This window comes from Nothobranchius furzeri, chromosome 6 (assembly GCF_043380555.1).
Source record: "Nothobranchius furzeri strain GRZ-AD chromosome 6, NfurGRZ-RIMD1, whole genome shotgun sequence".
Taxonomy (NCBI): Eukaryota; Metazoa; Chordata; class Actinopteri; order Cyprinodontiformes; family Nothobranchiidae; genus Nothobranchius; species Nothobranchius furzeri.
In genome coordinates, this window is record NC_091746.1 from 59,882,930 (window position 1) to 59,908,983 (window position 26,054).

Here is a 26,054-nt window from a genome sequence, read left to right on the forward strand (position 1 = left end):
CTTTATTTGGGTGTCTGACGTTAACACTGGGCGGTGCACAAAGTTAAGATTTAACAAACTGATTCAGCGTCAGAAACTTTGTGCATCAACAGACGTTATTAGTGAAATTTTAGCATGAAAAAGTGAAAAAAGTCTAGAAATCAGCAATAGAAAAACCAATATCGGTCCACCTCTACTACCATTCCAGTATAATACATTCCATGCTGTAGTTCTGTTTTTAAAACAGAACAGTTTTGTTACCTGTTTTCCAACTATGTTTCGTTTGTGGCTGCAAACTTCCTCAGGCTGACAAACTGTTCTGTGTTTTAAAAAGAACTACAGCATGGAATTAGAAATACGACACAGCAAGAACACACCTAAGATGTTCAGTATAAAACATGTCTGTCACCCAGAGCTGACTGAGAATGGGACAAAGGGAACCACAGCATAATGTTTCCCTTTACACATTCCAGGGACTTTCAGCAGGATTTGCTTGTGAACTGTGTGTTGGCCGACTCGTGATTAAACCGAATCTCGTGGTCCTTTTATCACTTCAGCCTGCAGCTTTATCAACTCTTAACCTGTGGCCACCACCAAGTTCTTCAGCTTTAGTTTGGAGACTTAAGCTACTGGATTATTTATTTATTCATCATTAAAACTGCTTTTCAGTTAAAAATCAAACATTTCTACCTCCTCATCCCAGTATGAAATGTGTTTCGTACCTTCTGCGAACTTGTTCTCCAGTTCTGTGTTGCCGATGGCTTTAGCAGCGGAGCACATCTGTCGCAGCACCTCCTCCAGACGGCGCATGCAGCGGATGATGCTTCCTACACGACAGTCAGAACGACAGTGAGAAAATTGCTGCATTTACACCTTGAGGGGTCAAAATAAAGAGTTATTTCAGTTAAACTAACAAGGAGATGTTTTGGGGTATTTGTTAATCTCGATTTATTTGCCAGAAATGACACACGCTTCATTAATCCTCCCCACGTTTCCCAACTCAGACAAGACCTTCTGTGTTCTGTAACATCTTACATCATAAATCAGAGTTGAAGCCAAAAAGTATTTTGCATGATGTCAGATTCCAAAAAACAACCCAATCGCTTGTTTAGTACAAGTAAAAAGCTCTTGTGCTTCTATGACATCATCATCAGACCTTCAAAGACATCGGTCATCTTGCAGATCTGAGCAAACGTGGCCCCGTTGGCCCAGGCGTAGACCACATCCATCAGGTGGGGTTTGAACTGGTTCAGATATGTCTCCTCGTCCACCTCCAGCTTGGCGTCTGCGGAGACCTTAGCAATGCGCTTCGCACACTCCTGCACCCCACAACAAGAACGTTTTCATCACCAATAAAAGTCAGCCTGATCAGTGCCGCTTACACTCGGAGTCGTCTCACCTGCATCTGTCTGAGAGGTGCAGCCAGCTGTTCTGTGAGCTTCGGCATCTCGTTGGCCTGCAGGGCGAAAACCTCATTATTATTCTCAAAAAGGAAAATGTAACGAATTTCTGTTCTGGAGCTTTGGGAGCACGACTGGAGGATCTGCTGGCTGTAAGAAAAAGATAAATGTATTTTTTAATTAACACTCAACAACAAAACTATAAAAGTAGAACAAGAGTTTTTTTCAAAGCGCAAACTGATGCTAGAGGGAGTACTGGAAGACTTCTGACCTGAAAATATCTCTAAAAGTGTTTCTATTGTGTTGCATTTCAGATTTCAATCGTCCAGTCTGCAGATTTTACGGACAGTGTTGTTGATGGTTCTGATCGTGCTGCTGGCTAAACAAACTAAGTCACCAAGCAGCATAAAAACAGGTTAGCAGCAGATGATGGTTTAGATCTGAGAGGCGTTGGCTGGCTTAAAACTCTACAGATCTCAGCTATTTGAAGAATTCTTTAAAAGGTGAAAGGAGGATTTCTCTGGAAGCCAACGGCTCAGTCGCCGCACAGGTTAAACAGGTTCAGTCGGACCTTCTGATTGGCTAACAACAGAATGGTGTCACAGAACATTTGAATTGCAAATAACGAGTCAGTCAGCAGAGCAGGATCTCCATCAGTTTACTAATTATTCTGCAAATGAGAAACAAAAGACCAGACATGAAAGTCCAGGTTTGCAGGCTGTTGGTCCTCTATCCTTCTTTATCCTTTTGGAACAAACTTCCTTTATTCTAACGCTGAGTTGACAGTCTGAGCAGCTAAAGACCCTTTTGTTTACAATTATTTTGCGTTAATCTTTTTTAAATTATATTTATTCATTTGTTTTAAGATCTTTAAATCTTTATTTTTTTTAGCTTTTAATTACATTTTAATTTGTGATAGCTGCTTTAAAAATAAATCTTACTTACAAAACTGTAAACATAAGAAATCATTCTGCTTGGCCTTCAATCAGAACACATAAACATAAAACTAAGAGCATTAAGTATAATTACCATTAGGAATATCAGCATTTTTAAATCACACATGTTGGATAAATGATCCTAATTTTTAAAAAAATTACAGCCGCCTGCTGTGGTCTCCATGGTTACAGAGAACACAGAGAAAGGACAGGACAGGGGTAGTGTGGCGTGGAGCCTAAGCATCTGATACTGGATCTTTCAGAGCAAACGCTTCATTAGACAAGACAAACAAATCTACTTCAAGTTTCTGTTTTGGTTGCAAAGCGGAGAACGAAGCAAAGAATGCAACTTGAACCTTTCCTTCATGGGAATGGGAATCAGATGTTTGGGTCAGCATTTGGGAAAGTTTGTATAGAGAATTAAAGATGTGTGTGTGTGCGCGCGCGCGCGGGCGTACGTTCTCCTGGAAGACAAAGCAGGACAGCAGGGCAGTAGCCTGTTCCACCGCCAGGTCGTTGAAGAGGCCGTTGAACACCATCTCCGTCAGCAGGAGCTCGTCAGCGCTGTGCAGAATTAAAACAAAGAATAAAACATGATCTGAAACACACACTTGCTGTTGGTTTAAACAATGACTAAAGAACTAAAATGTGTGTTTGAGACAATGGGACAAATGCCTTACATTTTAAATCACAACACACACACACACGCTAACCCACTGGCTGCTGGACAAGGAACACAAGCCGCCATTACTGTGCTGAGACCACACTCGTTAATGCGTCCATAAATTATTAACAAAGATGTCCGCCTCTCCGGAGCTCGGTGTCATTATGAGAATTGCTGCTATAATCAGCTGTTCCAATAACAACGTTAAGAATGAACTTGTCTGCTCTCTTCAGCACTGACGGTCAGCGATCCAGACGCCACAGCTGGAATGAAAACTACCATAGTGCACCTTCCTCTGAAAGATTTGTGACTAAAATTAAATGTGTGCCAAAGTAGTTTCATGGCTGTTTATAAATAGTTGGACAGCAATGACACAACCACAAACACGACTACAGACACACCTCAGCCGACTCGGTTTATGCCTACCTGCTGATCTCACAGGCAACCCGCCCTTTCATCTCGATGACATCAGAGGGACTGGCGAAGCCAAGTCTCCTCAGGACTCTCTTCCGACACTTGAGCTCATCCATCTGCAGGACGGTTCGAGCTTTCTTCAGCTCTCGCTTGGCCGTTCGAACATCTGCTGCGATCTGAAACAACAACACGTCATAAGGTTTACCATACGGTCCAGAGAGGCTGTCCCAGAGCTGACAAAAGCACACCGCACCATCGGACTCTGTTAGAATTGGCAGCTTCATTAGGTGTTTGGGTCCCCGTGATGAAGAGGAGTATGAATGAAAATGACAACAGATGCTTTCTGCTTGCCTTGCAGACGTGCACCAACAGTATTCATCACCCATCTCAGCCGGTTTCTTATCACTATAAAACATCTCTGAGCCAAACAGTACAACGCCTTCACCAGATTTATCATTCAAGATGAAGAAAGAAGTAAATGACTGCCCGCCTGGTTTCTTTAGACTCACAACTGAAAGGTTCAGTGTTACTTTGTTAAACAAATAGTTATTGTGACATCACTACCATGGTTTGGGTTTAAACTGAACACCTGGAGAGACGGAGAGAGGGAGGGAGAGAGAGAGAAAGAGAGAGAGACATACAGACAGAGAGAGAGAGGGAGCAACAGAGAAAAAGAGAGAGACACAGGGAAAGACAGAGAGATGGGGTGAGACAGAGAAAGAGAGAGAGACAGAGAGAGAGAGGGAGCAACAGAGAAAAAGAGAGAGACACAGGGAAAGACAGAGAGATGGGGTGAGACAGAGAGAGAGAGAGAGAGAGAGAGAGAGAGAGAGAGAGAGAGAGAGAGAGAGAGAACAATCTCCAGCTTTATTACGAACACACATGTTTACGTTTTGCTGCTTAAACTCTTTTTTCCACACAAAACTGCTGAACTGTTCAGACCCACATTAGTAGAAGCCTTATTTCCTCCTTTGGCTAATGAAGCTGAGGGAATCCGGTAAAGCAGGTGTGAATGCATCCTAACTGGTCACCAGGTTGTTTTCAGTAACAGAAATAACATGCTAGTGTGCACTGGTTGGTCCACCAATCCTCCACGTGGAGATGAAACATCAGCGTTGCAGAGAAAACAGAGATGGTGGTAGAGTTGCTGTTAGCCAATCAGAGGCAAGATGTCTGAATATCAGGAAATCCTGCCACCTTCTGCTCCCCTCTGCTCTGGCTAACTTCTATTTCCTGAAACAGGAGCGCCTGAGCTTTCCCCCCCACACATAGATCTACTTATAAGGCATTCCTTTACACTAAAGACTGGGGGTAGACTGATATATCGGTCGGCCAATATATCAAGAACATATTTACCATTTTTACCATGCCTTGGCTTGACCTCCTTAGTAAAGCCAATTTAAAGTCAGGCTCATTCCTGGGCAGCTCAGTGCTGCTCTAGAATTGTATTTAAATACGTATTTAGGTTCCTGACTAACATCTGTGTAGTAAAAGCTCTAAAAATTACTGTCAGATATTTTTATATACCAGTTTTGAATATTTAACACTTGGTTGATTAATTAACTTCAGTTAGACGTCTGATTGGAACACAAAATTAAGACTTCACAATTGGTTAAAACCATTTTAGCATGAAAACAAGATGGAAAACATCTAGATATAAATGCCATGAACATCAGCAGCACACATCGGCCATCAGCTGACCTCTGCATGTCGGCATCGGTATCTGCAATAGAAAAACAAGATCGGTCGACCTCCACTAGAAACCACTGCAAATGTGCAGAAAAAACAAACGAGCTTGGTCTTTGAACAAAGATCTTTACAAACAAGCCTGTATGATGAGTTTAATTCATGATTACATCTAAAATCGGAACAAAATTATGCTGGGGTTGTAAATGAGTGAACAGATAGGAACTCGGGTAGCCATAGCAACAGGGTGTTAAAGTGTCATCCCTATCAGACAATGAAAGTTAAAGAACAGCCATAACTGATACAAATATTAAGCAACAATAAAGAGCTAATTACTATCCAGTCATAAGTAAAGTTAACCTGGAGACCAGATCAATGTTTCAAGTTGTTGATCACTTAAAAGTAAAGCTGTGTGAGAAAGTTAAATCGTGTTTCAGCTTTTTCCTTTTTCAGCTAGTTTATGTGTAACTTGTGCTAAACTGGTTTACTTTACTTGGTGGAGTGACTGAGGTAACAGAAAACATATGTGCTGCTAGAAAAACAAACTAAAATGTTGTTTATGTGGTAAGATACATAACACCAAAAGCCTACGTGATAAAATAAAATCCTGCACTTTGTCCTTTAACCAGGAACAGTTGTGCGGTGCGACCTACGTCTGCGGGTGTAGGAACAACGTCCTTGCTTTCTTCCTGTTTTTTTAAGGATCTCATTAGAAACAAAAGAAAAGCAGAAGGTCAGTGACCATGAGCTAACTAAAATTGTTTTGTTAAAACAATACAACCTAATCCAAAAGCAGCAGAAGCCTATAACGAGTGCCCGGACATCCTGAGGTTTGACGTTTAACTTGTTTCTTACCAGAGCTTTCTTCTCACAGAGAGAATAGACCGACTCCAGATTGGGGTCGCTGTGGAGGGGGTGGGTGTACATCCGGTGCTCGAAGGCCTCCACCTTCTGAATCACTTTCTTTAGTGCCGGGTCTTTGATGCCCATGTCATCTATGGGGTCGAGCAACGGAACGCCATCTGGGAAACGCTTCTGCACCTCCTGAAGACAAAACGATTGGTTTTTGAAAGAGTCTTTATTTTTAAACGTAAATGCTGTTGTGTTGTTGAACACCATTAAAGCTGCAATAGCAAATCTGCAAAAGAAGCTAGCTAAAACATTTTCCATGCCTCTTAAACTTTCCAACATCGTGATTAAATGTGGGAATAGGGAAAAAAAAAAAAAAAAAAAAAAAAAAACGAAAAAATGAATAACGTGCTTATCTCGCATTTGTCTAAAAACCTCCGCCAATAACACGACTCGGACTGAAAGCAGCCACCGGACCACCCGGTTGTCAGTCTCGCCGATCCGCCACACTTCCCTGGTCCTCCACTCATTACGCACTTGTGCACTTTGCAACAGAACACCGGTGGTGTGTGAGGTTCTCCGCTCGATAACACCAGAGAAGGAGAAACAGCGGCTGCTTCCACTTTAACTTTAGGACAAACTACCAGAGTCCCAAAAAGAAAAACACCATTTGAAGTCACAGACAAGAAGAGACGTTTGGACGTAGAAAATGGCGACTGGTGTTTAGAGCGTTTTTTTTATTTCCTCTGGCAGCAAGGCTTTCTAGTTCCAGCGGACGTTGCCCAGGGATGATACCCGACAGGACAGGTGAGTCTTTCGTGACCCTGTTTGCGTTTTGCAGCTTTAACCAAAAAAACAAAATTAAAACTGGACATTCTTTCAAACTTTCTTCTCATCTTTTGAGAAAAAAGATAAAATAGGACAAAATCACTGATAGAATAAATTAAATTACTAGTTATGAAGCTATTTAATCTACGCTGTTAAAAAGCCTTTTAGGCATCCAAGCTTTACAGGACAGCTTCCATTTTCTTCGAGTCGATCATGAGAACGATATCATGCGTTTTTCTTCCTGGAACAGAACCAGCCTGATCCTCATCAATCAGATCAATGTTCTATATGCAAGTATTTCAGCTACAACATCGCTTTATAGTCAACAGTATAGTTTCCTTTGGTTTAGGAGCACCGACATTAAAGCTTTGATCCACTAGGTCTTGACACCGGCCCTCCAGGACCGAGAACTGTTGCACAAGGCCTTCCTTCAGGCTACAGTAGACTGAAGTTACCAGTAAGGAGAAGTTCATCACCACACTAGTACCTGTATCTTTAGTGCATACCTGTATGGACTTGAGCATCAGCTGCCTGTTGTCAAAGGGCCTCAAGTCTTTAGGGATGTAGAGACGAACTGAACTGAGTGATGTTAGGAGATGGAGCATCACTGGGACCACCTGAGTACAAAGGAGATTTAAACGGTGCTCGTGTGTGTGTGCAGAAACAGTGACAGTGCTTTTGTGTGGTTTCACCCACCTGCATCTCTCCAGTCTCCCCTGCAGCAGCAGGTTTGGCTGCTTCAGTAGCAGCATCTTTGACACTTTCCTTACTACAGTGAAGCAGAACCTCCACCACGTACAGCGGCTCAGCGTTTGTGGCTGCCTGTGAGGAAAAAAACAATCAGATGAGCCACAAAAACACACCAATAGAAAAATAAAAGCATAGATGACAGTTAATCTGGTTCACCTTCACATTAGTCTTCTTGCAAAAGTTTACAACAACCCCCCAGCCAAAGTCAGCATCCTCATTTTTCACCTGCAACACCAGAGCAACGAGTTTGGCTTTTAGTTAGATGTACAAACCTTTCACCGGTCGGACTGTGACTGGGTCGGCATACCTTCACTAGTCGCCCAGGCTGGAGGAACGGTAGGCAGTATTTGGGTTTGTGGATGAATTCCTGTATTTCTTTACCTAGTTTGGCCAACTGCTGCCTTATCTTAAAGTAGGTGACCACGCTCTCTTCATTGGGGATTTCAATGGTGTGGTACTGCTCTTCAAGTGTCTTTATTTCTGCACAAAACAACCAATAATCTGACTAATCCGCAGTGCACAGCTGTGAAATCTTTGCCTTGGTAGTGTTGAGAATGGAACGTGCACACATAATAAAAATCTTACTGTCGACCACGCCGGGCAGAGCCCGGTAGTGCTGGAACTGGTAGAAGGACTTCTCCAGCATGTATTCTGGGTTGATCTCCTCCACACGTAGCAGGTTGAGCACCATGTTGTAGGTCAGGTGGAAGGCACTGTTTAAAGGGTCTGCTGAGCCCTACACAGTATGACAACAAAAAGATAAACAGACTAGAATATAAAGTTGGGATCACTCAGGCTAACACGTAAAAGTCATTCCCTCAAACTCAAACTGGGAAGACTTTAAATAATCTTTTAAACTGCAACAAATTCACAGATTTTCTTTTTAAAAGGTCAACAAACAATACACACTAACACAATCGGCTTCAAACGCCTGTGTATTTATAGCAGTGTGGCTATAAATGTGTCCACCGTGTTGCTAGGTTTTATCAGAACAACAAACGGTCTGACTAGCAGGAGAAGCTGCTAAGTGGGTTCAACCAATTAAATAAATGGGTAAATTTCTCCAAAACAAAGAGTAGAGGTGCATGTAATGAAAGTGTGATGGCATCCAGCCTGGTCGTACCTTCAGCAACTGCTTCCCTATAGCTGGACTCATTTTCTCATCCACCATGAAAATAACAATCCCCCTATCATCCATCCCTCTCCTCCCGGCACGGCCAGACATCTGGATGTATTCACCTGATGTAATCTAGACGGAGAGGAAAAGAAAAAGAGTTGCATTGCAAAGTGTATCTTTTTCCCTCGTCTGACAGTCGTAGCCACTCCTCAGCACAGTAACTAAGAGCAGAAAGAAAAGCATTACAGAAAACATTTATACGCAGGAATCCAGAACATGCACATTTTTAGGCTTCCTCTAAAAATGTCCAACAAATCCTGATTTATCCGCTCGGTTTTATAAATAAAGGACCCGATTCTGTGTTTAAATGATCAAATCCTCGTCTCATAGATGTCATAAAGATTTTAAAAAGACAGCGTTCAGGATTGAGCGTGGTGTGTTTTCAAGTGTAAGTGCCTGCGTGGAGCTTTGGCTCCATCTGAGGCACCAGATGTTCCTGATGATCTTTTAGGAGGGCAGCTTTCCTCTCATTCTGCGTGGGTGTGTGTGTGTGAGACAGCAGCTTCACACACGGCCCCCAGCTCCTATAAACAATACGTGGCTGTTTATGTGGCGATGCAGAGCCTGAAGACCTTATAAAGGCTTCAGAGCAACACGTTGTTTAACAGCTCCACACTAACCAGAGCTGGACCGTTTGTGGGAAACGTTCTGGTTTACTGACCCTCACAATGAATAAGATACACAAACTTCACTTTCTCTTCTGAGCCTTTAACATTTTAGGATGACTGTTGCATTTACAGTAAAATCCCTGATTGACTTTGCAAAGTTACAAATATCTACTTAAAGAGCAAGTCACCCCCAAATCAACTATTTCTTCTGATAAACTATATAAATATGTGTCTAATCGTGCTAGTTTAGCACTTTAGTGCATTTTAGTTAAAATTTAAATATTCTGCCTAAAACTGTCAGTGTTGTGCTGTTGTCAGGTAAAAACTCTGCACTGCATTTGAATTTAAATCTGCCATCGCTATTGGCTAAGAGGTACCCTAGAATGTTAGCTGGTACCATATGATGTCACAATGTCGTTGTGAGCCTGTGTGTGTGTGTTTGTTAGCGGATCCGCCCTCTCGGTCTGCTAGGCAAAAGCATTTGTTGCATTTTTCAAACAGGAAGTGGGAGTGGAGTAATACTCTGGTAGGGGGTGACTTGCTCTTTAAGAATCAAAAACGATGGAAAGTGCCAGAATATAATTTCAACCTGAAAAGGTGAACTCTATTAATGACAGAGGAAGTCTCTTACGAAGCGGTGACTCTTGCCATCAAACTTGCGTGCACTGGTGAAGAGCACAGTCCGAGCCGGCATGTTTATACCCATGGCAAAAGTCTCCGTGGCAAACAAGGCCTGGAATGAAAGGAAAAAGCAATAAAACACAAATGTTCCCAGTTCCGGTTTCTAACTAGAAGTCGACCGATGTTGGTTTTTATATTGCTGATACCGATATGTAGAGGTCATAGTCAGCCGACATCTAGACGTTTTCCACCCTATCTGCATGCTAAAAGTCATCAATAACATCAGCTGATGCACCACATTTCCCACTGAAGTTAACCAAATCTTAATTTTGTGCAAGTATTAAATATTCTAAACTGGTAAATAAAAAGAATTTTTGTTGAAAATAACTTTTGAGAGCATTTATTATGCAGATGTTATTCATGTGCAAAAAAAAATCGATTCAAGTCTGAATCGGGATTCTTATTTATAAAGATTCAGAATAGATTCACAAAGGTTCAGAATCGATTCCAAGAACTCAAATGTTACAGGCTTGAGATACACTTTTGTCGGTTTTTTAATGTTTGTTAGGAGAGTCAGTACTCCGTTTACTTTTGCGGTCCCATAAATTGAGATGATTTATGTTTGAATCTGCTGATAAGAGGGCACTTGAATGTAATTTTTTCCATACTCAGAAATTTGAGATATTCTCATATTTATTTTCTAAGTTGATAAGTGAGTACTCAGGATTACTCATGTATTTATTTTAAGTTATTGATAAATGTGAGAACAAATTTTCCTTTGTAAGAAATATGAGGCACAAATTTTGCCTTTTTGTCAAAAGATTGCGTCTGTTTACAGTTTTAGAATCACTTTAGTTTACCTTGTAAATTTGCTTATTTTTAGCATGACCAGTTTAAAGTAAAATAAAAATTTACCATAGCTTTAACTAACTTGTACAACAAAGTAGTTGATCCTGGAACTGACACTTTTTGTTAACATTGATTGTGAATCGATTTAAATCGAGAATCGACGAATCGAATCGGCACTCCGAGAATTGGAATAGAATCAAATTGTGAGTTGCTCCAAGATTCACATCCCTAGTAAATATACAGATGGGGACGAAATTGCTGGTACCCTTCGGTCAATGAAAGAAAAACCCACAATGGTCAAAGAAAGAACTTCAATCCAACAAAAGTTATAATAAATAAAAATTCTATGAAATTTAACCAATGAAAGTCAGACATTGTTTTGTCGCACAACCTTTTTGAGGTGATCACCGCAATCAAACGATTCCTGTAACTGTCAATGGGACTTCTGCACCTCTCAGCAGGTGTTTTGGCCCACTCCTCATGAGCTCCAGTTGTCTCTGATTTTAAGGGTGCCTTTTCCAAACAGCACGTTTCAGCTTCTTCCAAAGATGCTCAACAGGACAGAGGTCAGGGCTCATAGAAGGCTATATCAGAATAGTCCAGTGTTTTCCTCGGAGCCATTCTTGGGTGTTTTTGGTCATTGTCCTGTTTCAAGACCCATGACCTGCGACTGGGACCAAGCTTTCTGACACTGGACAGAACATCTCTCTCTTGAATCCCATGACAGTCCTGAGATCTCATTGTACGCAGCACAGATGGATTTGTTTGATTAACTTTAGTTTGATGTTTGATTTTAAACAGAGCATAAACATGTAATTAAGGTTGATTTGAATGCATTTAATGTATTTTGTTACTCAAACTTTAACTTCCCACACGATGTGTTTATAAAAGTGTATTCAACTGGTTTAATGTGGAGTTTAATTAACTAGGTCTAATAGTTTTGATCAAAATTGGCAACGACATCAATATGATTGTTGGTCATTTTTAACATATTGAAAAATCGAAAAGGGAAATGTATATAATTAGTTAAAAAATTATTAAAATATCAATGTTATTAAAAATATCAGTTATTGGCCATAACATCAGCATCAATACTGGATATCAATATCGGCCTAAAGTCTCATATTAGCACATCCCTATTAGGGCAGGGCAATCCATCGTTTTCTAATTGAAACAACAAGATCATGTGATCATCAAAACTGCGGTTTGATGCAGCGTTCCCGACTGATCCAGGATCTGTGGTGTCAAATAGTTTACACATCAGGGGCCTTCCCCAGGTTCAAAAAGTGCTACAGAGGTAGCAGCAAGCACAGGCAGGGGGTAGGAGCTCACAGAAGCCCAATGCCTGCGCTGATGGAGCAGAGCATGTGGTCGTTTTCCAGGTGTTTATTGTTTCTGTGGTGCTGCTGCGGCCGATGTTATACAGCTACGGTCATCTGTCATTCATTTCTGTCCTTCCTCTGGCATCGTTCGGAAGAGACAGAGGAACTGATCTGCCTGCTTCCTGTAAAAGTGGAAAGGTATTTACCGTAATAACACTGTGGACTATTAAAAACCCGTTTCAAAGGTTGTGGAGTAACGGCAAATCAAAGTAAGGCTGGAAAATGAATCATCATTTGGTGTTTTTGTAAGAAAACAAATTCATGCTGGCACCTTGAAGTTAATCGAATGAAATTTCTGCCAGAAAAATCTAAATTCTCTCTTTTCCTTTTTGTTATTTTCCCGTGTTTAGAAGAACATATCACCTTCAGCAGGCCTTCAGAGAAGAGGATCTCTATGGTTTCTTTGAGGATCGGCAGGAGGCCTCCATGATGGATCCCTATCCCTCTCTTCAACAGAGGCAACACATGCTCCACCTGCAGGATGCCAGAAGATCATTAATTTAATAACTTAGTGACAGTTTAAATCTAATACTTTGCTCATGAGACTGAAGTAATTATAATCGGCGCAGCAGAAACTCTTGTAGTGGAACACCGCTGGCTTAGCCACAGCACATGCTGCAGTAATCTGCTCAGTGACCTCTACAACATGCACATGCCTGCAGCTCAGAGCTTGAGCCTGCATGAATACACGTGCACCCATTTAACTCTGAGAAAAACACAATCTTTTACAGCGTCCAGGTGTTAGAAAACACAACACACTCCTCAGGTGAGGAGGAAAACGTGCAGCAGCCCGTCCTGCTTACCTGAGGCAGTTTCTTGTCTTCGTCGGAGAGGCAGTCCACGGCGTTGTTAAACACTTCTTCAACCAGACGCTTCTCATCATCTGGAACAAACAAAGAGCAGATTTCTAAACATCCTCTCATATTAGAGCAAAAGTGTTTTCTTGCACCTACAAATAGTTAAGGTTGGGTCATTTCACAATGTTTTATTTCTTTTGGCAGGAGGAACCCACATGAGGGAACCAGAACACCGATTCTCCTGCAGGGACACTGAGCAGTTAAAGACGTTAACCAAGTTGATTTGGAGGAATTATATGTTACAAAACAACTGTTGGTATATTTTAAAATGTTGTGTTTATTGTCATTCAGCTGATGAATCTGCTTTAAGCCACAGACCTATTGCAAGAGCTGATAAAATGCTAAATATTTTAATCAACTGCTTGACTCGAACAATTATTCTACATCTGTTTCTGACATATGTACGCTACTGCACAGCTAAACTGTTATCCTTTAAAATAAAACAACATTCATTTGAAAGATGTTTTGACCAGGTAAAGCTCCACTTGTCTGGTGCATGCAGTCATTTATTTATGTGTTCTGGATGGTCCACAGATTCAGGCCCAACCCCATCACTCCATGGACAATTCTTAGAACGTAATCCATAACTGAAGTTTATTCTCTAAGGTTTAAAGAAATGTGGGCAAAAGATACGCGGGGAGAATCAAACGCACAGAAGGAAGAGAAACAGCTGGGTGAGAGAAACCAGCTTTCTCACACTCACTCACTCACACACACACACACACACACACACACACACACACACACACACACACACACACACACACACACACACACACATTTCTATCATAGTGCGGACCCTCCATTGACTTCCATTCTTTTTTGTGATTTCACCATGCCTAACCCATACCCAAACCCTAACCATAACCAGTGCTGATCTACTCCTAACCCTAACCTCAACTAAAACTTAATTCACACTATACCTCTAACTGGTATAGTAATCTTCTGGTATGCTTCTAAAAAAAGTGAGTACCAAAAAAAATGTCCTCACTTTGTAGGGAAAATGGTCAAATGGTCCTCAGTACGTACAAGAACACACACACACACACACACACACACACACACACACACACACACACACACACACACACCCAACAACTCATCGGGGGTAGAGAGGAGGGGTACTCAGAGTAGTTTCAGCTCATTAAATAGCAATAAACAGCTACAGTTTATAAGTGTGACTCTCCCATATTCCAGTCAGAATTGACAAAGATCCTCGGATGAGAAGCGAAACGTCTTCAAGAAACCAAAGAAGTCCAGTTGCCTTCATTTGAACCCTTTTGGAGTTTCACTGTAAAATTCTTACATATTGCATCTTTAAAAGTTGATATTACCCAACTCTGTCAGCTAACTTTATGTGAGCTTCTCGAGGAAAACAGTTCTAAGAAATCTGAATTATTTCCCAGGTGTTTTTGTAATGTTGATGAAAACCTGTCAGCTTTCACGGAATAAAGGTCTTTAATGCTGGAAGAGCTCAGAGTCAAAGCAAACCTTGTACAGCATAAAGTCCAGGAAAAACAAATAGAAAAAAGTTTCACAATATCATTTTAAATGGATGGTTTACTTCACTGCAAAGAATCTGAAGCAGGTGGATGTGAGCCAAGCTCACGCTAAAGCTGGATTATCTCCTAACAGAGTGTGTCTCTGTGAGACAACTCCTTCACTTATCCAAGTCACAACATGCCATATTCATAGCACTCCCTCCGTAGGGAGGCTTCCATCAGCGCAGTCTGCCAACAATTTAGCTTTTTGGTGAGGAGTTTGAATGTTCTCATTTCTACTTCCACCCAAGCAATCTGTCACAAAAATGTGTTTATTATGACATTTCAAGCCAACCTGTTCCCCATATGGAGTTAAAATCAGAACTCTTCTTCCAGCTGATAGTCTGACAGGTAAAAAAAAACACTTCCACTCAAGCTGCTTTCTGGAAACTGATTTACTTTTGTTTCATAATTTAGAGCTAAGGCTGGACCATGGCACATCTGGCAGCTCTGCTGATTCAAAACAAGAAGGTTGCAAGTTCAAATCCTGGCTGCAGGATGGAGTTAGCATGTTCTCCTCATGCACGAGTGGATTTCCTCCCACGGGCCCAAAGCATTCATGTCAGGTTAAATGGATGCAACATTGTCCCCCAGGTGTGATTGGTGCGTCCCTATGCTGGACTGGAGACCCCCGCTTCTCGCCTGATGATTGTTGGACAGCAGCTCCAACTCAGGAATAAGCGGTTTAGAAAATGAGTGAGTGAGTAAATTTAAAACACATTACGTGACAGCCAAAAATACATATTTGCACAATGAACAAAGATGCAAGTTACACTATCAGGAAGCTGTAAAACTAAAACACTGGCTGCCAAACTGATTTTAGTCCATTCACAAGAGAATTGCTGAAGGTTTTGCTTGTGAAACATAAAGGTCAAAATCTGCTTCATCCACAAAAGGAAATCCCCAGAAACACACACAGCACGCATGATTTAGCTGCAGGGTTATGGGTCTTATACGAACCTTTTGTTGTTAATGCTTTCTCCAAAGCCAACTAAATCCAAGTCACGTAATGTTGCAAATTTTGTAAGAGCATGTGGAGCCCGGCAACAATAAAAAGCGTACCCATAAAAATAATAACGGGATATATTTGCACACACACCTGTGTTGAAGTCCAGTTTGGCCACCTGTAGCGCGTAGGCCTCACACTCCTTCTTACTGAAACTGAAAATGATGACAGGCTGGAAGTTCCTCTCCATGATCATCTTCACTATCTTAAAAACACTGGATGGACCTAAACAAAGCACACAAAATATTGTTATTTACTTTTTTTTAAAGCCAGTTTAATTTTAATAGATCTGCTCTTCAGAAATACCTTTAGTGCCTCCTTTTCGTCTCGGGTCCCACTTGCCGCCTCCACTGCCGCCCCCAGAATCCCCTGCATCTCTCAGCACCTGCATGGCGGTGTTGAAATTGTCTTCTCTAAAGTCACCCTGAGGAAAAGAAGAAAAGCACGTTGGGTCGGACATACACGTCCAAATTGGAAAATTGATGATCTTTTAAGTCTTTAATTTTCTCAATGAAGTTATAAAAATATTGTAATCATAAAAAACTAAGTTTGATTGCATGATAATTATTATTCTGACAGATTTGCTGATTGTCATTTCTTACGTTCTCATCGACCACAAGGTGGAGTCCATCGCCCCCTGCTGGAAAGATGTAGTGTTGCAGCGGAGTGGGCCGGTATTCCGTGTAAACCACATGGCAAGGCTGCAGGGACGTCAGATCAAACACAAACTCATTATTAATACAAATAGATCAGATCAGCAATGAAAGAGTTCAAACTAATAATATAATAACTACAAGTACAACCTGCTTATGTAAATGGCAGATCCACTCTGCAAACTGTTTGGCATTGGGGATGGTGGCGGAGAGGAAAACGTAGTGCACATTGTCAGGAAGAAGAATAATGGTCTCTTCCCAAACCACACCACGCTCTGAAATACACACAATACACACGGGGTGTTTTATAACAGCAGATTCTAAATCAGTGTGTTTTTAAACTCAAACGTTCCAGCCCAGGTTTGAAGCTGCACTTTGTTTGCTGTTCAAATGATTTAAAAAGAAAAAAAAAGAAAAAAAAAAAAGAAAAAAATACAAAGTTCTGCAAAAAAAAAAAAAAAAAAAAAAAAAAAAAACAAGAGTTTAAGGCACTGTTCTCAAAAGCTCTAATTATAAGAAATAATGTAAAGCTGCCAAATACAGACCACAGGACCTGGGCTGAACCAGGAATATTAAAAAAGTTTGAAATTAGGTTTGAAAAAAGTTATCGCAGAAGTGAGAGTGAGTTAAAACTGGATTTCTTTTTGTTTCTCTTTTTTATTTAAACTAGTCAAAGTAAAGAAAATGTGAATAATTCTTGCTGGATGCTCCACATTCAGACCGCTCTGACCAGTGACCAGAGATCAGTGATGTATTCCTTCTGTACACACCTGCGTCTCTCATATAATGGATCTCATCAAAGATGACCCACGCCACCTCCCTCATGATCTCAGAACCTCGATACAGCATGCTCCTCAAGATCTGGACAAAAAGAAAAGTCGATGCATCAGTCAGCCACAAAAACAAGTCAAACACTCTGGTAGTGGAATGCATCCATTAGTTCACAACATAAAACTTGTCTCCTATCCAGTTTGTAGGTGTTGAATAAAGCGCTCCAAAGTCTTGATGGGTAGACGTTGTTATATTTGACTAAACTGCTTCTCACCTCTGTTGTCATGACAAGGCAGGAGGCGGTTGGGTTGATGGTGACATCTCCAGTCATTAGTCCCACATCCTGAAACTCTTCATACATCTCTCTGTACTTCTGGTTGGACAGGGCCTTGATCGGGCTGGTGAAGATGACTCTTTGCTTCTCTCTGAGGGCCAGGGCGATGGCGTACCTACAGAAAGAGCCAAACGAATCCGAAAATTATCGGGAAATTACGACACGTTTCACCTTTATGTTAATATTGTTTTATTTGATGCACTCCACTTTGAACTGCACCAATCCAGCAACTGCTGCATTTTAATAACTAGTATTAAAGGTGAATACACCAATATTTGCACAAGAATAATTTTTGTTTTAAACTCAGTGACACACTTTGCAGGGGGGGTGGGGGGTTGGCATTTAATTTTTCTTGGCATTTGGAAAAACATTCCTTCTGCCCCCTTTATTTTGGTCCAAGATCATTACTGGGCTGGCCCTATTAAAAACGTTCTACATCCCTGCTTAGTAGACTTAATGAAGTATTTTTAAGCCAGTATAAAAATGACTGAAACACAAATTTACATATTTGGCATTATTGACCAATATCTTTGATTTAATTCATTTGTTAAGAACATCAAGATGCATTACAGTGAACATTATAATAAAGTACATTTTTCTAGTGCAGAGATGAGGCAACCCATAGAAGCACTGATTTGCTCTCATTTCAGAGAAAAATAGAACAGGTCAGATGCACCTCATAAATAAAATTACTAACAAACTCAGGAATCTGTTTCTTAGCTTCATTGTTCTGGTGCTGAAAACATCACTAATGCGGATCAAAGGAGATACGGAGATGAATACACCTTATTATTTGGAAATTAGTGGGTGTGGTTTACATCAATACATTATTTTAAATCTAAAATTGACATGGATTGATCAGAAGTTGTTTATGTATAAACTATTGTTTATTTGAAAACTATTTAGAGCAGCCTCAGAATTTAGATTAAATATTTTTGATCACAATAGTAAAAGTATTACAGAACAAGTTTTTCAGTAAAATCAGAACATTAATATTTAAGTGCATGAATTAATGCATCTGAACTCATGCAGTAGGAACTATATGAAATACTAGAACCAGACACAACTTTTTATTTTATTTTAATTTGATTAAACTGATTTTTTCCTAATGTTGTTGGTATTTTCCCCCCACACACAGTTAAACAAAACAATGTTGATTAAGGTGTGTGTGTGAGAGAGAGAGAGGGAGAGGGAGAGAGGGTTAAAATAATTTTAAAAACCCGACCGGAGCGGAGGCAGTGACCGACGCATGCACGAGCCGTTTTCAGCTCTGTCTTGTCAAATGCACCACGTACGTTACGAAAAAGTAACTTTTAAATATTGAACTGAAAAAGAGGCGAGCTGAAGAAAACGTAGGGAGTACTGAAGAAACGTGAGCAACAGTGAAGCAAGAGAGATCTGTTACTGTCTGTGTGTGTGCGTGGATGCCTGGGCCGAGCAGACTGCGCTCCCGGCTGCAGAGTTTTGTGTGTAGGGAGGGGCGGGTGCTCAATGTGACTGGCCAATCACAGAGTGTGAAGACAGTCAGTTACCCAATGAGGATTTTCCTTCAGCTCGATTACAGATATTTACGAGTTTTACACTCGTTTCATGTTCGTATTCGTCAAAATTGCTTTATCCGTACGCTCATCCCTAGCTGTAACCACCCTGCCCTGCCTCCTCCTCCTTGCTGCCTGCCGGCTGGGATCACAAGCAACAACACAGTAGTTCCCGCTGCTTCTTCGGGAAATGGCGCAAAAAAATAAAATAAAATAAAAAATCAATAAAACTTGGGATCTTGAAGGTGTGGCGGTGGGATTTCAGCCGTGGCGGGCCGCCACAGCTACGCCTATGTAAGGGAAACACTGAACTTTAGAACCGTGATGTTTACTCTCAAGGTGTGTGAGCTCGTTCCCAAGCCCGCCCCCGTTGCAGTGACTAAGTTAACATATATTATCTTTTTTTGTTTGCCCTCAAAAATATACTTTACGTTTAACTCTGGAGCTGTTTAGTTTTTTAATGATAACAATCTAAATGTTATTCAAACCATCTAATATTAAAGAGTAAATAGTAAAGAGAGGAAATGATCTCTGTCTGTAACCAAAACAATTCTCATCTGAATCTGGTGCCCTTGAAGTCTGTGAGGCTGAAATAAAAACTCCCCGTCAGAAGAAATGTGGAATGCTGCAGTCGCTATGGAAACCCTTTCTCCATATCTCAGCCTGGGCGGGACTATGACCGGTGAAGGCCGCGGAGTGTCTAGGAGTCACTGGCTGTGTCTCAATTCAGGGTCTGCATCCTACCTCGGCCGGATTCGTCGGCCGGTTACGTCACAGCGCCGCGACTCGGCCTGTCCCAATTCGAAGACTCCTTCAAATGCGGTCGACGAATGCGGCCTTCTTTTCGCCTGAATGAAGGATGGGTCGGGTGTATCCTTCAATAGGTAGCATTTCCCAACATGCCTTGCGGGCCGGCCGGCAGAAAAACTTAAAAACAATGGCGGACAGTGAAGCGGGAGCTGTCGGAGAGGATTGCGCTTATAAATGTAAGTATAAACCTGAAAACTGTCAGTTTAAGGACTTTTTGTGATACATGAACGTTATTTTAGTTAGAAATGTTACAGTAAAAGTGCTTGTATTGCGGTCTCGGCTCGTATGTTCGGCCGCGCTCGGTGTCGTACTTCTCCCACTACGTTTCCCCCTGATTTTAATAGAAGTTTGTATTTTAGGACCAAAAGAGAAAACCAGGGAATTTATTAAGCTTAGGGCGGAGATGGACCACATGATCACCGGAGCAAAGTATTCGGCGGCTGTGGCATGGAGGTACAATAACATCTCATATTTTAAAAACTCGTTTGAGTATATTTTTTTCTGCGAAAACATGAAAGGAATAACCCGTTGTCCTCTTTTCTCTTCCTGTTTCTTTTCTTACATGTTTGTTAAGACTATTCTGGAGAAAATGGGCATCCAGGGGAAGGTGCCAGCGATGAGCTTCTGGAGCTGATCTGGGAGGACATGAGGCTGCAGAGCAGCAGAGAGCACAGGAGAGAAGGAAGAACTTTGACAGCTTTTTACTTTGCTAGAAAAAAATGGTTAATGAAGATTAAACATGTACATGTAAAAGAAATATCTAAATAAAATCAGTTCTGCATTAAACTCTTGAATTTTATTTTTGTTTACAAATGAGAATTGTTTACTAGAGGGTATCCGCTGGGTCTTGAAAAGTCTTAAAAGGTGATAAATCGGTTTTGGTCAAAGTAAGACCCTTAGAAAGTATTAAAAACTATTATCACATCTTTGCTCAGGCTCAGCTAGTCTAAAGTATTTTCTCTGAATTAGCTCTCCAACAGTCAAGGAAATGATTAACCCCCAGAGACCCACGGTTGTAGTATCACAACATCAGATTTAAGCCTACAAAAATAAACCTTCCCCATTTTTTTTCTTTTTAAAACCACATTTACATTGCTAATAGGTCCTATTCAGTTCTGCAACACTATTGGCTGTTAAAATGTGTAAATAGGCCCGTTTATCTGGCCTCCTAGAACAACATGTGAAAGGTTAAAAAATATTTTGCAGTTGTTTTCTAAATTTGGGTTTCTGGGGGTTAAAAAGCTAAATAAAACGTCGAGCTCCATCGTTTAAGGTTCCTTCTGCCTTCTGCCCAGCGGTTCCACGGTTGCTAGGCGACGGAACGTTCGCCGAGGGAGTTCATGAAGGCTAGGCCAGTCCAAATTCACAGCCGTTAACATCCGGTCTACCCGGCCGACGGAGGACGCAGCCCACGTCGGCTGGGTGGGCTGGGTCCTTCGAAGGATGCAGACCCTGAATTGAGACACAGCCACTGTGCTCTTTAACCCATTTATCTCCCTCCCCTGTCCAAACGGAGATGAAGAAGAAGAAGAAGAAAGTAACATTTCTATAGCGTCTCTCAAGATAAAAATCACGAGGCGCTTCACAAAAACAAAAAAATATAAAAAAGCATTTAGAAAATGTTGAAAAATATATTTAAAATGAGCAAAAATAGGCAATTGTGATTTAAAAAAATGTTAAGAAAGAGAGAAAGTGAACAGGAAAGAGGGAAATCAGTGGATCCTGAGGAAGGTGGAATAGGGAGAGCAGAATAAAGAGAGAGTGGTGAAGAAGGTCATACAAAAGCCAGCTTGAACAAGTGAGTCTTCAGCTGCTTTTTAAAGGAGTCCACTGAGTCCACTGATCTCAGGCTCAGGGGGAGAGAGTTCCAGAGTCTGGGGGCCACAGCAGCAAATGATCTGTCACCTTTGGTCTTTAGCCTGGTGCTGCACAACCAGTAGGCTTTGGTTACTGGACCTCAGGGACCTGCTGGGGGTGTAGGGATGATGAAGAGTGCTGCTCCATGTGGGTGCACGAACCGAAGTGAGGAGAGTCCCAACCTACCTCCCCACCTAGTGGTTATGTTGTGTATCGTCTGAAGTCTGTGTGCATAACTGTCTGAGGTGTTTTTGTTTTGCATTGCAAAGCCATCCTCTCTGTCGGGGGTAACTCTGATGTGCCTTTTTTCCCCTCTCCCTGACTCTACCCTCATATAAACCCTCTTGATCTATAACATTAGCGCGACTCGGGTTGCGAACGACCACAGTCACCAATTATTGTCATGTGTCTATGTATGTATGTCTGATCTCAGAATTGTGTGTACTGAAACTCTAATTTCCCTCTGGGATTAATAAAGTATTTTTGAATTTGAATTATTGGGTCAATTAAGAATATTTTTTCTTTTTTTAACCACGTTGTTACAATTAAAAACAACAAAAGGAGAACCATGTTCTACTATAAGTTATTAGCATTCTGGTAGCTAACTGATGATACTTACTCTGCACAAACAGTTTTGCCTGCAGAGGTGTGTGCAGACACAAGCACTGACTGATTGTTGTCGATGCATAAAATGGCCTCACGCTGGAAGGGGTCGAGGATAAACGGGTATTCCTGTAGAAGCAGAAAACAAATCAATTCATGACACGATCTAACCATTTGAGAAATACCGATGCAACTAGTTCAACGTGTACAGTACTAGAGTGTAGTCAGAAGACTAAATAGAAGGTTCAGATTTACAGGGTTTTACCTTTGCTGCTTTCCCAACTCTTGGTTTTAGTTGTTTATACTCCTCATCAGCAGGCAGAGCAACCTGTAGGTGAGAGACTCTTTAAAAACATTTGAACTTTTCATAATTAAGGTGAAATAAAGAAAAATCTGACAAACGACACGTTTAATACTGACACAATAATGATGCTGAAAATGTTTCCTGTTCGAGTTACCTCGTGTGAGCATCCTTCCACGGTTTCAACCGGCTCCACCTTCACTTGAGGCATGAACTCAGCAAGACTGTAACAGAGGTTTAAAACAGTCAGCTGCACATTAGTGAAATATTTATTGGCTATTAAAAATTTAACAAAGAGGTGACTACAGGTTTGTTAACAAAAATGGAAACAAATGCTTCCAACTTCTGATGACATTTGGATATAAATATACATTTTTATAGACTTTACTGAAGATACTGAGAATAAAAACATTAGAAATTATTTTTGGGGTAAATGTTTTCAAACTTTCAAAATGTTTTATTTCATGTGTATTTAGGACAATTCGAAACATTTAGGTTTGATTTTGCTGTGAGAATTCTGTCCTATTTTTCAGAAGACAACAACATGTCAGAAGGCAGCTTTTAAACAATAATTATTAATTACATGTTTTTATAATACGCAACAGAGTAAGGGCCTCAAGGTTAAAGTATGTTTAACTATTTTTGAACTGTTGTAGACATAGGATATTATATGGTTTTGTTCATGCAACACTGACCACATCTCAAATAGCAAACATAATAAATGTGAACACAGCAAAAAGTTATTAAAGCTCTCCAAAAGAAATTTGTATGAGAGGGTAGTAAAACCTAAGTAAAAAAACCTTTAAAGTATACATTAACAGTGTTGGGAGTAACGCCGTTTAAGTATAACGGCGTTACTAACGGCGTTCTTTTTTGGGTAACGTAATAATCTAATTAATTACTTTTCCCACTGTTGCAACGCCGTTACCGTTACTGGGGACGGAAGGTTGTGCGTTACTATGTGCTTGTCGAACGTTGAGCAACAGTGAGGATTTCTGACCACCACACTTCAGCTGCAGCCAGGGAGAGAGAGGTGCCGGTAACGCACTTACAAACACGATGATGATTGGCCGGGTGGCCGGAGACCATCAGTGTTCTCACGGTCACTGCATGCTGTAGACACAACAGTGCAGTGATGGGAATAACACCGTTTAAAATAACCGCGTTGATAAAAAAATATTTCTTTCTGTAACGAGCAAACTAATTAATTACCGTCTTCTTTTAACAAAATGATCGTTTCTGTTACTGATAAGGAAATGCGTGCGTTAAGCAGCGCGGTGTGTTGAAGCTGTCATCAGCTGATCAGGAGCTAAAGAGGTAGATGTTTTCATCCAAGCGCATCGCGGCCCGTGAAGAACAAGGAAGACGTGATGAATATCTACGGCTGCAGGTGGGAATCTGCAGCAGCGAATCTGCGGGTCTGCAGCTGTGCCCTTCTTAGCGTGACAGCGTGACGTCCCGAAGGTCCGCTCACCTCTTCACCGCTCAGACGTCCTGATCTTCTACCTTCCTAGATCATCCAGCTGTAACCTGTTTCTGATCATGTCTTTAGTCCCGCTGTAACACTGATGCATCAGTCTCAGATGTCATGGAGCTCAGGTGTTATTAATGGTAAATGGTAAATGGCCTGTATTTGATATAGCGCCTTCTAGAGTCCTGGAACCCCCCAAGGCGCTTTACAACACAATCAGTCATTCACCCATTCACGCACACATTCACACACTGGTGGGGATGAGCTACGATGTAGCCACAGCTGCCCTGGGGCGCACTGACAGAGGCGAGGCTGCCGAGCACTGGCGCCACCGGTCCCTCCGACCACCACCAGCAGGCAATGTGGGTTAAGTGTCTTGCCCAAGGACACAACGACAGCGACAGACTGAGCGGGTCTCGAACCTGCGACCTTCCGATTGCGAGGCGAGCACTTAACTCCTGTGCCACCGTCGCCCCAACTACCTGTGTGTGTTTACCACCCAGCTTCAGCTCTTCTGTGGTTGGGTCTGACCCAAGTTAGTAAATGTAAGTCCTCCATCAGGCTTGTGCCTCTAGTGTCATTTTAAAGGATTTTATTTATTTCTTTAACCGTTACTAGATTACCTGCAACAGAAATGCTACTAAAAACACACAATTATGTGAAGCTGGAAAAATTCAAATACTGTGCAAAATTACATTCATTTCTGTAATTTAACTAGACTGAGAGACCATTTAAAGGCTCGGGAACCTTTACAGGTGTTTCTATTTGCAATTTTAAATTTTAGCTGATTGGGGTCTTGTTAAAAATCACACAGTGACCTTTTAATAGTCTAGATTAGTAGTTCCTCCTATTAAATGCTTATTTATTTAAATTATTCAGGTTTATAAAAAAACATTTGGACATATTTTATTATGTTCCAGTCATTAGTCATTTATATTTCACTATTGTAGTAATTCTTGCATGCTTTAATGAAAAAAGTAACTACGTAGTTATTTTTCTTGGTAATTAGTTACTTTTATAATCTTGTAACTCAGTTAGTAACTGAGTTACTTTTTTGATAAAGTAATCAGTAACTATAACTAATTACTTTTTTAAAGTAACGTTCCCAACACTGTACATTAATAACTGTTGTTGATAGAGAGGAGCGTTACGATAAAGCTGCATTTTCATCTCACTTTAGGTCATTGGCAGTGTCAGTTCGAGCCCTCTTCCCGAACACCACATCCTCCCCTACTTCCAGGTCTGCCTCTCTCTTGACCCGAGTGGATGGACCCGCATCCTTCTCAGAGCCTAGAAATTTACCTACAACCTTCCTGACAACATAAAAAAGAAAGCATGTCGTTAGCCGAGTTATCCTAGCACAATTCACAAGGCCAAGAAAGTCACATTTCACTCAAAAGAGGTTTCAGCTTTAGTAAATGTTAAAATAGTCATAAACAGAAACATTTCATCTTCAAGGTTCTGTTTTCCTGGTATCCTGTAGGTGTCACATCAAAATGTGTTCCCCATCGTGAACTAACTAATTCACTGGAATTTACGTTGTCTCAGATCATCTATCTCTCTATCTCTCTATCTATCTATCTACTTAAAAGAAAATAAAGTATACGATCCATTCTAGCTGGAATGCACATTGGCTGCTCTGGATCAGATGATTTATTGAATGCAAATTCTAATATTTTTAGATCTTCAAATCTAATATCTGTGTAATTAGCACAGGAAAACACACACACAAGTGGCTGGAAAAGCAAGAGAGTGATTAGTTTTAAACACGGGGACACGTTTCGACTTAACACCAGTTTTGTTGCCCGAGCTCTCGTGGCACCACGCTTACGCGACCAGAGCAAAAGCGGCAACTAATTTCAAACTAAATATTTTCAATTTACCGAATTAACGTACCCTGTTTCTGTAGAAACACCTGTTGGTGTCTTTTTGTTTGTAGAACTTTGTTGTTCGTCATCAAACACGCTAAATAATCCTTCTCCAAATGTGTCCGACATGTTTCTATGGAGCACTTTCCCCCACAATGCAACGCGATGTTGTTACGACAGTTCCGCTACGGAAGCCGTGTGGGACAAAAGTAATCACACGTCTCGTGTCGTTTTGGTTAAAACGATGGTTTTAACCTGACTTCTCATCTCCCAGATGCTTTTAAAAACCCCTTTCCTGTCTG

At 41.1% G+C, this 26,054-nt stretch overlaps 2 protein-coding genes across 2 annotated transcripts in view; one reads left to right on the forward strand and one right to left on the reverse strand.

Annotated features, from left to right (window-relative positions):
- The window catches only part of mtrex (Mtr4 exosome RNA helicase), a 26,847-nt gene extending 876 nt beyond the window's left edge, over positions 1 to 25,971 (reverse strand). The window contains exons 1-26 of the mRNA XM_015942950.3: positions 25,781 to 25,971; positions 25,060 to 25,197; positions 22,571 to 22,637; positions 22,378 to 22,440; positions 22,129 to 22,241; positions 17,245 to 17,419; positions 16,970 to 17,060; positions 16,350 to 16,474; positions 16,149 to 16,247; positions 15,853 to 15,970; positions 15,640 to 15,771; positions 12,946 to 13,025; positions 12,506 to 12,616; positions 9,922 to 10,023; positions 8,629 to 8,754; positions 8,091 to 8,241; positions 7,813 to 7,985; positions 7,662 to 7,730; positions 7,452 to 7,577; positions 7,262 to 7,372; positions 5,934 to 6,122; positions 3,405 to 3,568; positions 2,773 to 2,878; positions 1,379 to 1,435; positions 1,136 to 1,298; positions 702 to 806 (exon numbers count right to left, since the gene is read on the reverse strand). Coding sequence (XP_015798436.3) covers positions 702 to 806; positions 1,136 to 1,298; positions 1,379 to 1,435; positions 2,773 to 2,878; positions 3,405 to 3,568; positions 5,934 to 6,122; positions 7,262 to 7,372; positions 7,452 to 7,577; positions 7,662 to 7,730; positions 7,813 to 7,985; positions 8,091 to 8,241; positions 8,629 to 8,754; positions 9,922 to 10,023; positions 12,506 to 12,616; positions 12,946 to 13,025; positions 15,640 to 15,771; positions 15,853 to 15,970; positions 16,149 to 16,247; positions 16,350 to 16,474; positions 16,970 to 17,060; positions 17,245 to 17,419; positions 22,129 to 22,241; positions 22,378 to 22,440; positions 22,571 to 22,637; positions 25,060 to 25,197; positions 25,781 to 25,881 — 3,055 coding nt within the window. The 5' untranslated portion in view covers positions 25,882 to 25,971. The remainder of the gene's footprint in view (positions 1 to 701; positions 807 to 1,135; positions 1,299 to 1,378; positions 1,436 to 2,772; positions 2,879 to 3,404; positions 3,569 to 5,933; positions 6,123 to 7,261; positions 7,373 to 7,451; positions 7,578 to 7,661; positions 7,731 to 7,812; positions 7,986 to 8,090; positions 8,242 to 8,628; positions 8,755 to 9,921; positions 10,024 to 12,505; positions 12,617 to 12,945; positions 13,026 to 15,639; positions 15,772 to 15,852; positions 15,971 to 16,148; positions 16,248 to 16,349; positions 16,475 to 16,969; positions 17,061 to 17,244; positions 17,420 to 22,128; positions 22,242 to 22,377; positions 22,441 to 22,570; positions 22,638 to 25,059; positions 25,198 to 25,780) is intronic.
- Positions 1 to 26,054, forward strand: part of LOC107373312 (homeodomain-interacting protein kinase 4-like) — a 745,746-nt gene that overhangs the window by 85,036 nt on the left and 634,656 nt on the right. The window lies entirely within an intron of this gene.